General features: G+C 43.5%; 1 protein-coding gene across 1 annotated transcript in view; it reads left to right on the top strand.

Moving 5' to 3' along the window:
• ZNF157 (zinc finger protein 157) overlaps window positions 1-10,524 on the top strand; it is a 50,039-nt gene extending 39,515 nt beyond the window's left edge. Inside the window, exons 2-4 of the mRNA XM_026451541.2 lie at window positions 5,936-6,062; window positions 6,340-6,435; window positions 8,358-10,524. Coding sequence (XP_026307326.1) covers window positions 5,936-6,062; window positions 6,340-6,435; window positions 8,358-9,583 — 1,449 coding nt within the window. The 3' untranslated portion in view covers window positions 9,584-10,524. The remainder of the gene's footprint in view (window positions 1-5,935; window positions 6,063-6,339; window positions 6,436-8,357) is intronic.
• The last annotated feature ends 1,377 nt before the right edge of the window (window positions 10,525-11,901 follow it).

Here is an 11,901-nt window from a genome sequence, read left to right as displayed (position 1 = left end):
TAGCCGAGCGTGGTGGCGGGCGCCTGTAGTCCCAGCTACTTGGGAGGCTGAAGCAGGAGAATGGTGTGAACTCGGGAGGCAGAGCCGAGATTGCGCCACTGCACTCCAGCCTGGGCGACTGAGCGAGACTCCGTCTCAAAATAAAAAATAAAAAATAAAAGAATAGAGATTTAATTGACTTATGGTTCCACAGGCTGAACAGGCTTCTGCTTCTGGGGAGGACTCAGGAAACTTACAATTATGGCGGAAGGTGAAGGAGAAGCAAGGCATGTCTCACATGGCAGCAGGAGAGAGAGAGCAAAGGGGGAAGTGCCACACACTAAACAACCAGATCTTGTGAGAACTCTCACTATCACAAGAAGAAGGGGAAGGCCGGGCATGGTGGCTCACACCTGTAATCCCAGCACTTTGGGAAGCCAAGGTGGGTGAATCACCTGAGGTCAGGAGTTCGAGACCAGCCTGGCCAACATGATGAAACCCCATCTCTACTAAAAATACAAAAAGTTAGCTGGGCATGGTGGCATGCACCTGTAATCCCAGCTACTCAGGAGGCTGAGGCAGGAGAATCGCTTGAACCCCAGAGGTGGAGGTTGCAGTGAGCCAAGATGGCGCCGCTGCACTCCAGCTTCAGCAACAAGAGCAAAACTCTGTCTTAAAAAAAAAAAAAAAATGAACAAGAGGGAAATCTACGCCCATGTTCCAATCACTTTCCAGCAGGACCCTCCTCCAACGCTGAAGATCGTAATTCAACATGAGATTTGGATGGAGTCACAGAGCCAAACCACATCAGGAACATGTGCAGGTTTATTAGGCATTTGGTAAATTTTTGTGCAACCATTTTAATTTTAGCATTTTGCATGAATGTGTTTTAAGCATGTCTCTTGTATGCAGCATAGTGCTGGGCTTTGCTTTATGAGGCAATGTTAAACCCTTTTTATTTTATTTATTTATTTTTTGATTGTATATGTTTTTATTTTATTATTCATCTAAATATTGCTGACCCATCACCAGAATAGCCCAGCCAGACATATGTAATAGTAATTAAATGCAGTTGTCTTTGATACTTTGCTGACTTTACGTGGAAAACATAGCTTTTACATATTTTTAGGTTTTTTCATTTTTATTTTTCAGTTTCTTTTTTATTTCAATAGGTTTTGGGGAATGGTTGGTGTTTGGTTACATGAATAAGTCCTATAGTGGTGATTTCTGAGATTTTGGTGCACCCATCACCCAAGCTGTATACCCAATGTGTAGTCTTTCGTCCCTCACCCTCCTCCCACCCTTTCTTCTCAGTCCCCAAAGTCCATTGTATCATTCTTATGCCTTTGTGTCCTCATAGCTTAGCTTTAATATTTTATTAAACATATTATTATTATTATTTTAAATAAATAGAGATGGTGTCTTCCTGTGTTGGCCAGGCTGGTCTTGAACTCCTGGCCTCAAGCAGTCCTCCCGCCTCAGCCTCCCAAAGTGCTAGGATTATAGGTGTGAGCCACCACATTTGTCCCCCTTTTTCTTGTAATAAGTGAATTAAGCCCATTTGTATTTATTCGCATTACTGTTAAGCTTGGTCTCAATTCTCTCATTTTATTTTATGTTGTAATTACTGTGTGTATATATTACATTTACTGTATTTCTTTCTCTCTCTCTCTCTTTTTTTTTTTTTTTGAGACAGAGTCTCACTCTGTCACCCAGGCTGGAGTATAGTGGCACGATCTTGGCTCAGTGCAAATTTGGCCTCCCCAGTTGAAGCGATTCTCCTGCCTCAGCCTCCTGAGTAGCTGGAATTACAGGCACGCACCACTACACCTGGCTAAGTTTTAAAATTTTTAGTAGAGACAGGGTTTCGCCATGTTGGCCAGGCTGGTCTTGAACTCCTGATCTCAGGTGATATGCCTGCCTGGGCTCCCCAAAGTGCTGGGATTACAAGTGTGAGCCACTATGCCCAGCTGAAACATGATTGACTTAGATGAGTTGACTTTGTGTCCTGCAGTCTTGCTAAGAGCTTCTTTGTAGATTCCTTGGGATTTTCTACATAGACAATCATATTGTGTGAGAACAGAGACAGTTTTATTTATTCTTTCCAACCGGTTATATGCTTTTTATTTCCTTTTTCTTGCCTGATTTCACTAAAGTAGGACTTTGAGTAGGATTTTGATTTCAAATAGGATTAGTAAAAGTGGACGTCTCTTGCCTTTTTCCTGATCTTCTAGGGAAAGCATTCAGTCTTTTTCATTACGTATGATGTTAGCTGTAGGTTTTTGGTAGATGATCTTTAGCAGGTTAAAGAAGTTTCCTTCTATTCCTACTTTGATGAGAGTTTTTGTCAGGAATGAATGTTGAATTTTGTCAAATAACTTTTCTGTATCAATTGATGATTGTGTGGTTTTTCTGTTTTAGTTTCTTAACATGGTGGATTATATTGATTGATTTAAAAATGTTCAGCCAACCTTGCGTTCTCTGGATAAACACCAACTGATCATGCTATGTGTTTACATATGTTGCTGGATTTGATTTGCTAATATTTGTTGAGGCTTTTTACTTCTATGTTTATAAGGGATATTGGACTGCAATTTTCTTTTCTTGTCATGTCTTTGTCTGATGTTGTAATCAGGATAATGATGGCCTCATAAAATGAGAAGTGTCCTTGTCTAGAAAATGGAAGAGGAAGGATTGTATAGAACTGATGTATTCCTTAAATATTTGGTAGAATTTACTAGTGAAACTATCAAGGCCTGGGAATTTCTTTTTTGGAAGGTTTTAAACCACAAATTCAGTATCTTTAATTGATATTCCATTCAGTTGTCAGTTTCTCTTTGGGTAAGTTTTGGTGTTTTATATATTTCATGGAATTGGTCCATTTCATCTAAGTTGGTGAATTTATGTGAATAAAGATGTTTGTGGCATTCTCTTATTCTCATTTTAATGTCGTTGGGGGTATATAGTAATATATCTTCCATTTCTTTTCTTTTCTTTCTTTCTTTCTTTCTTTCTTTCTTTTTTTTTTTTTGAGATGGAACTTGGCTCACTGCAACCTCCACCTCCTGAGTTCAAGCAATTCTCCTGCCTCAGCCTCCCGAGTAGCTGGGATTACAGGCCTGCACCACCATACCTGGCTCATTTCTTACCTATCACTTTAAACTGGAAATGGCACTGTTACTTGAAACTGTCTCCCCTCCTACCTTCCAAGACCCCACACTTTCCTGGTTCTATTTCTACCATCTAATAATTGTATTAGTCTGTTCTTGCATTGCTATAAAGAAATACCTGAGACTGGGTAATTTATAAAGAAAAGAGATTTAATTGGCTCATGATTCTGCAAACTGTACAAAAAGCATAATGGCTTCTGAGGAGGCCTCAGGAAACTTCCAATCCATAGCAGAAGGCAAAGAGGAAGAAATAACTTTTTTTTTTTTTTTTAGACGGAGTTTCACTCTTGTCACCCAGGCTGGAGTGCAAGGGCACAATCTTGGCTCACTGCAACCTCCGCCTCCTGGGTTCAAGTGATTCTCCTGCCTCAGCCTCCTGAGTAGCTGGGATTACAGGTGTGCACCACCACGCCCCGCTAATTTTTGTATTTATAGTAGAAATGGGGTTTCACCATGTTGGCCAGGCTGGTGTCAAACTCCTGACCTCAGGTGATCCACCCACCTCGGTCTTCCAAAGTGCTGGGATTACAGGCATGAGCCACCATGCCCGGCAGCATATCTTTGTGTGTGTGTGTGTGTGTGTGTGTGTGTGTGTGTGTGTAAGATAGGATCTCGCTTTGTCACACAGGCTGGAGTGCAGTGGTGTCATCTTGGCTCACTGCAGCCTCGACCTCCTGGGCTCAAGTGATCCTCCTGCCTCAGTCCCCCAAGTAGCTGGGATTATAGGCATGCACCACAATGCCCAGCTAATTTTTGTTTGTTTGTAGAGACAGGATTTCGCCATGTTGCCCAGTCTGCTCAAATTCCTGGGCTCAAGCTATCCACCTGCTTCAGCCTCCCAAAGTGCTGGGATTACAGGTGTGAGCCACTGTGCCCAGAGAGCAGGCACATCTTACATGGCCAGAGCGGGAGGAATTGGGGCACAGGTGCCATACACTTTTAAACAACCAGATCTCATGAGAACTCACTATGGTGATGACAGCACCAAGGGAGGATGGTGTTAAACCGTGAGAAACTACCCCCATGATCCAATCCCCTCCCACCAGGCCCCACCTCCAACATTGGGGATTACAATTCAACATGAGATTTGGGTGAAGACGCAGCTCCAAACCATATCAAGAATTTACTCTGCAACCTTCATAGCATATTGGTGCTCCCTCAAACTCTGTACTTGGTGCTTCTCTCAAACTGTGCTCTTTCTTAGCTATCCAATTTATTCTGGTGGTTTCAGCGGGTACTGAAATGATCTTACCCTCCCCAAACCTTGGCCTCTGCTAGCCTTCTCTCCTGAGCTCCAGCTGGACATCTCCGTCAGTATGTTCCATAAACACTCTAAAATCAATCTCAAATTTTCTTCCATCAACTCATTGTCTATCCTGTTTTGCTAATGTCTATATATGGCTCCAGCCTCATCTCAGATGTTCATGCAGTTATCCTGGGAGCAATACTGTCTCCCTTTCTCCCACAGAACAGCACTTCTGTATTGTTTATAAGTGTAAATATATTTTGTTTGTTTGTTTTGAGACAGGGTCTCTCTGTCACCCAGGCTGGAGTGCAGTGGCGCAATCTCAGCTCACTGCAGCCTCTACCTCCTGAGTTCAAGTGATTCTCTTGCCTCAGGCTCCTGAGTAGCTGGGATTGCAGGCACCCTCCACCATGCCTGGCTCATTTTTATTTTTTATTTTTTATTTTTATTTTATTTATTTATTTATTTTTTGAGACGGAGTCTAGCTCTGTTGCCTGGGCTGGAGTGCAGTGGCCGGATCTCAGCTCACTGCAAGCTCCGCCTCCCGGGTTTACGCCATTCTCCTGCCTCAGCCTCCCGAGTAGCTGGGACTACAGGTGCCCGCCACCTCGCCCGGCTAGTTTTTTGTATTTCTTTAGTAGAGACGGGGTTTCACAGTGTTAACCAGGATGGTCTCAATCTCCTGACCTCGTGATCCACCCGCCTCGGCCTCCCAAAGTGCTGGGATTACAGGCTTGAGCCACCGCGCCCGGCCTATTTTTTATTTTTAGTAGAGATGGGGTTTCACCATGTTGGCCAGGCTAGTCTTGAACTCCTGACCTCAAGTGATCTGCCTGCCTTGGCCTCCCAAAGTGCTATGATCACAGGCGTGAGCCACCATGCCCAGCCAGCTGCTGCTGCTGCTTCTTCTTTTTTTTTTTTTTTTTTAAGACGGAGTCTTGCTCTGTCACCCAAGCTGGAGTGCAGTGGTGTGATCTTGGCTCACTGCAACCTCCGCCTCCTGGGTTCAAGCAATTCTCCTGCCTCAGCCTGCTGAGTAACTGGGACTACAGATGTGCACCAGCAAGCCCAGCTAATTTTTGTATTTTTAGTAGAGATGGGGTTTCACCATGTTGGCCAGTCTGGTCTTGAACTTCTGACCGCAGGCAATCTGCCCAGTTTGGCCTCCCAAAGTGCTGAGATTACAGGTGTGAGCCACTGCGCCCAGCCTGCTTCTTCATTTTTTAACCCAGCAACTTGTGCATGTCTGGACACATAGTGTTTGTTTGTTTTTTTATTGGTTTTCCAGAAATATGCTTACTGAGGCACATAGTGTTAACTCAGGAGTGCAGCGATCTTTTCTTCATGCATTAATAAATTAACACAGTAACAGAGCTGTTCTGGGTACCCCCCACCCCAAAAGTATATCAAGCAAGACACGAAATCAGGTATCCAGTGTAGCTCTTTTTAGTCAACTTTCAACAGGGCTCCATTGAGAAGATTAGTTCCTGCACATCTTTTTCATGCGTCCCATTCTGATCACTGGAGATTGTTATTACAGGGGTCCGTGTCATTCGAGGACGTGGCTGTGGATTTCACCCGACAGGAGTGGCACAGACTGGACCCTGCTCAGAGGACCATGCACAAGGATGTGATGCTGGAGACCTACAGCAACCTGGCATCTGTGGGTGAGGATGATTGTCCATGTAACTCCTAGGAGCATGTGTTTCCTTTCTTGGTTGCTGTAACATGTGCAGCCTTGTGAGGGTTTAATGATATTGAGAGTCACAGATGAGTAATCAGTTTAGGGTACCAGGAAAAATGTGTGTGTTCTTACTTCCCCAATGAAAGCTTTAAATGGGCCCCCTTCCTTGTGCAGCTCATGAAGATGCACCTTCCTCCTCCATCAGAGGCCCTAGAGCTCAGACAACTTGGCCCACGTCCTGTGCCATTTCCCATTAACAGGCCTCTGCGTGGCCAAACCAGAGATGATCTTCAAGTTGGAGCGAGGAGAAGAGCTGTGGATATTAGAGGAGGAATCCTCAGGCCATGGTTACTCAGGTAAGTGGGCAAGAACTGGACATATGGAAAACAGGGGAAATAAGAGCCCGGAAATTCAGGTCAAAGGGTGCAACACTTTCTAGGAATCTCTTTTTAGAGGTCCTAGCTCTTTGAAAATAAGGACGGAAGGTCTACATGCTTCAGATACTAAAGTCACACATCTTTTTTTTTTTTTTTTTTTTTTGTTGTTGAGACGGAGTCACTCTGTCGCCCAGGCTGGAGTTCAGTGGCCGGATCTCAGCTCACTGCAAGCTCCACCTCCCGGGTTCACGCCATTCTCCTGCCTCAGCCTCCCGAGTAGCTGGGACTACAGGTGCCGCCACCTCGCCCGGCTCGTTTTTTGTATTTTTTAGTAGAGACGGGGTTTCACCGTGTTAGCCAGGATGGTCTCGATCTCCTGACCTCGTGATCCGCCCGTCTCGGCCTCCCAAAGTGCTGGGATTACAGGCTTGAGCCACCGCGCCCGACCAAGTCACACATCTTAATATCACACTCAAACTTCAGTGCTTTCTCCTGTTTTATCTTGATTTTTTTTTTTTTTTTTGATGGAGTCTCACTCTGTCACCCAGACTGGAGTGCAGTGGTGTGATCTCAGCTCACCACAACCTCCGCCTCCTGGGCTCAAGCAATTCTCCTGCCTCAGCCTCCCAAGCAGCTGGGATTACAGGTGCGTGCCACCACGCCTGGCTAATTTTTGTACTTTTAGTAGAGATAGGGTTTCACCATGTTGGCCAGGTTGGTCACGAACTCCTGACCTCAAGTGATCCACCTACCTTGGCCTCTCAAAGCGCTGGGATTATAGGCATGAGCCACCACACCTGGCCTTTATCTTGATTTTTAAGTTATTTACCACTGTTATTTATCTCTGCCTCATCTTAAGCATTTATTCTTTTATTTTTTTGAGACAGAGTATCTCCCTGTTGCCCAGGCTGGAGTGCAACAGTGCAATCATGGTTCAACCTCAACTTAAAACCTCAACTGCCCCGTTTTAAGTGACTTTTCCAGGGCAGCCTCCCTAGTAGCTGGGACTACAGGCGCACACCACCATGCCTGGCTGATTTTTGTATTATTATTATTATTTTTTTGTAGAGACAGAATCTCACTATGTTGCCCAGGCTGGTCTTGAACTCCTGGGCTCAAGTGATCCACCTGCCATGGCCTCTGGAAGTGCTAGGGTCAGAGGTATGAGCCACCACGCCTGGCAACATTTATTCTTCCTTCCCTCCATCGCCTTGGATGCTTTCTGTTATCAGGCATTCGTTCATATCTTCATTTAGTCATCCATGAAACTTTAAATGAGTATCGGTTATATGCCGGGTATGTTCTAGGTGTGGGAAACTGGTAGTGAATAAAATAATATCTCTGTTCTCTTGGAGATTACAATATAGTAGGGGAAAGTGACCAGAAACAAACAAAACATCATATGTTTGATGGTGAAAAGAAAATCAGTGCAAGGTAAGAAGGATAGATATTGATATGTGCTTTTAGGAAATAGAGGTTTTTGTTTGTTTGTTTGTTTGTTTGTATTTTTCAGACGGAGTCTCACTCTGTCACCCAGGCTGGAGTGCAGTGGCACGATCTTGGCTCACTGTAACCTCCACCTCCTGGGTTCAAGTGATTCTCTTGCCTCAGCGTCCCAAGTAGCTGGGATTACAGGCGGGCACCATTATGGCCAGCTAATTTTTATATTTTTAGTAGAGATGGAGTTTTGCCATGTTGGGCAGGCTGATCTCAAACTCCTGACCTCAAGTGATCCGCCCACCTTGGCCTCCCAAAGTGCTGGGATTACCGGCATAAGCCACTGTGCCCGGCTGGAATAGAGTTTTAAAGGTTGTCTTAAGGAGTTTAATTTTATACTGTGACAAGAGAGGCCAGTTTGGGATTTACATAAACGAGTGACATGCTGTGATTTGTTTTTAAAGGATCTCTCTCACTGCTGTGTGGCAATGGTTCTGTTGGGGATAATGCCCTCAGGCATGATAATGACCTTCTTCACCATCCGAAGATTCAAACATTGGATCAAAATGTTGAACATAATGGATGCAGGAAAGGCTTCCATGAGAAAACAGGCTTTGTTAGACGTAAAAGAACACCCACAGGAGATAAAAACTTTGAATGTCATGAATGTGGGAAAGCTTATTGCAGGAAATCAAACCTTGTTGAACATCTGAGAATACACACAGGAGAGAGACCCTATGAATGTGGTGAATGTGCAAAAACCTTCAGTGCAAGATCATACCTCATTGCTCATCAGAAAACTCACACGGGGGAGAGACCCTTTGAATGTAATGAATGTGGGAAATCTTTTGGCAGGAAGTCACAACTCATCCTACATACGAGAACACACACTGGAGAGAGACCCTATGAATGTACTGAATGTGGGAAAACCTTTTCTGAGAAGGCAACCCTCACAATTCATCAGAGAACTCACACAGGGGAGAAACCCTATGAATGTAGTGAATGTGGGAAAACATTTCGTGTAAAGATATCCCTTACCCAACACCACAGAACTCACACAGGGGAGAAACCTTATGAATGTGGGGAGTGTGGGAAAAACTTCCGTGCAAAGAAATCCCTAAATCAGCATCAAAGAATTCACACAGGTGAGAAACCCTATGAGTGTGGTGAATGTGGGAAATTCTTCCGAATGAAGATGACTCTCAATAATCATCAGAGAACTCACACAGGTGAAAAGCCCTACCAGTGTAATGAATGTGGGAAATCTTTCAGGGTACACTCATCTCTTGGGATCCATCAGAGAATTCACACAGGAGAGAAACCTTATGAATGTAATGAGTGTGGTAATGCTTTCTATGTGAAAGCACGCCTAATTGAACATCAGAGGATGCATTCAGGAGAGAAACCCTATGAATGTAGTGAATGTGGGAAAATCTTCAGTATGAAGAAATCCCTCTGTCAACACCGGAGAACTCACACAGGAGAGAAACCTTATGAATGTAGTGAATGTGGAAATGCCTTCTATGTGAAAGTACGCCTCATTGAGCATCAGCGAATTCACACAGGAGAGAGACCCTTCGAGTGTCAAGAATGTGGGAAAGCTTTCTGCCGGAAAGCACATCTCACAGAACATCAGAGAACTCACATAGGCCGGTCCTGGCGTTGTACAATGAAGAAAGCCTCTGTCTGAAGACTTCCCTCACTATTGGATCAAGCTCCTTGGGGCATATGATCACTAGGGCACACAGTGAGCCTGTGAAAATTTGGCACCTACATTTGTATTAAAATATGTCCTGATCCCCTTAGGGGATAGCTCATTGCTTTTATTCAGATTTCCCTAATTAGTGGTGTGTGAACATCTTATCTGTTGATTGGCTATTTGGGTTTTTTTTTTCTGTGCATTGACTGTTCATGTCCTCTGCTCATTGTTTTCAAATGGGCTGTTCATCTCTTGCTTTTTGGTTTAAATGTTGTTGTTTTTTAACATATGAGAATATAAAAATCCTTTTTTTCCCCAGTCATGTGTGTTGCAAATATCTTCTCCCAGACTGTCATTGGTTTTTAAAATTTTGTCATCTGTTTTCTTCTGCTGAAGTTTTATTTATTTATTTATTTATTTATTTATTTATTTATTTATTTATTTTTTAATTTTTTATTTGTTTGGAGATGGAGTCTTGCTCTGTGGCCCAGGCTGGAGTGCAATGGCATGACCTCAGCTCATTTCAACCTTCGCGTCCCGGGTTCAAGCGATTCTCCTGCCTCAGTCTCTTGAGTAGCTGGGATTACAGGTGTGCACCACCATGCCTGGCTGATTTTTGTATTTTTGGTAGAGATGGGGTTTCACCATGTTGGTCAGGCTGGTCTCTAACTCCTGACCTCAGGTGATCCACCCACCTTGGCCTCTGAAAGTGTTGGGATTACAGGTGTGAGCCACCGTGCCTGGCTAAAGTTTTATGTTTTAATATTATCAGTTTCAAGATGATAATATTCTCCTATACTTTCCTCTAAAGGTTTTGCTTTCAACATTTAGAATTTCAATCTCCTGTGAGTTTTTTTGGTATAGCATGAAGTGTGCAATACATACTACTATATTGTCTTTATATAATTTTACATAAATGGGATAACACTGTATTTGAAGTTCTGCAGCTTGCCTTTTTCATGTAATGTTAGCTTTCCAACATCTTTCCTTGTTGATAAGTATAGGTCTGACTAGTCATTTATCTCTCCATTCCCGTAGCAAAAGACATTTGTATCTTTCTCAAGTTTAGTGTCTAAATCTAGAAGTGGAACTGATGGGTCATAGGATTTAGGCAATGTGCTGGTTATTAAGCTATTGTGTCCCAGCTCCAAACCCACCCTTCTTGACTGTGCTTTGTGACTCTACAAACTACATTTTGGCCTTGCCAACTGCTCCCTGTTGGGCCTTGCCAATAAGAGATACTAGATATTCACTTTGGGGCTGGAGAGGGAAGAAGGGATTTGATCCTTTTTTTCTATTCTTATTAGCTCTTGGTCATTGGAGTGTCTGCTCAGCATTGCTTCTTCACTGAGACACCAGCAGTTCCTTGTCATAGCAGCGGTTTAATCTAGTTTGCGGCTTTCCAGCACTCACAGATGGTAGCCCATCCCCTCTGAGACACAAGTATCAGCTGGCTGGTGTCACCTCCTTAGAGATGTGAATTCTAGCCATGTGGGACCCCTCCTCCATCCTTCTAAGTTTTAGTAATTTCAACTTATGGTTGGGTGTAGTGGATCGCGCCTGTAATCCCAGCACTTTGGGAGGCCGAGATGGGTGGATTGCTTGAGCCCAGGAGTCAAGACCAGCCTGGGAAATATGGTGACACCCTATCTCTACCAAAAAAAATTCAAAAATCAGCTAGGCATAGGATCACACCTGTGGTCCCATGTACTTGAGAGTCTGAGACTGGAGGTTGAAGCTGCAGTAAGCCATGATTGCGCCACTGCACTCCAGCTTGGGCAACAGAGCAAGACCCTGTCTCCAAAAAAATTGTCAACTTCTTCCCTTTGTTATGCCAGCCCAGCTGTTTTCTGCAATTGCTACCTCTCTGATAACTTTAATGTTCTCTTTTTGTCTCTTCACTTACTTGGTTTACAACCTCATAACTAGTTAAAATTATTTATAAGTTCTCTCTGTTAAAATAACTAGTGTGGTTTTTGTCTCCTTGTTGGCTCTGATTGATACAGAAGGTTTTTTTTTTTTTAACTTTATTAAGTATTGGCATTTCCCTTCCAAATTGTATTAATTTATACTCCCATGAGCAGTTTGAGAAAGTTTTCATTTTGCCATTCAGCAGCACTTATTATCAGTCCTTTAAATTATTGCCAATCTGAAAGGTATGAAATGGCTTTGAGCCTTGGCTCCCATGAATGTGGTTTGTCTTTCTTTCTTTTGTTCTTTCCTTCTCTTCTCTCCTCTTCTCTTCTCTTCTCTTCTCTCTCTTCTCTCTTCTCTCTTTCTTTCTTCCTTCCTTCCTTCCTTCCTTCCTT

The sequence above is a fragment of the Piliocolobus tephrosceles genome, chromosome 12 (assembly GCF_002776525.5).
Source record: "Piliocolobus tephrosceles isolate RC106 chromosome 12, ASM277652v3, whole genome shotgun sequence".
NCBI lineage: Eukaryota > Metazoa > Chordata > Mammalia > Primates > Cercopithecidae > Piliocolobus > Piliocolobus tephrosceles.
The sequence above is the reverse complement of the archived record's forward strand: the minus strand, read 5'-3'. Positions and strand labels throughout refer to the sequence as shown.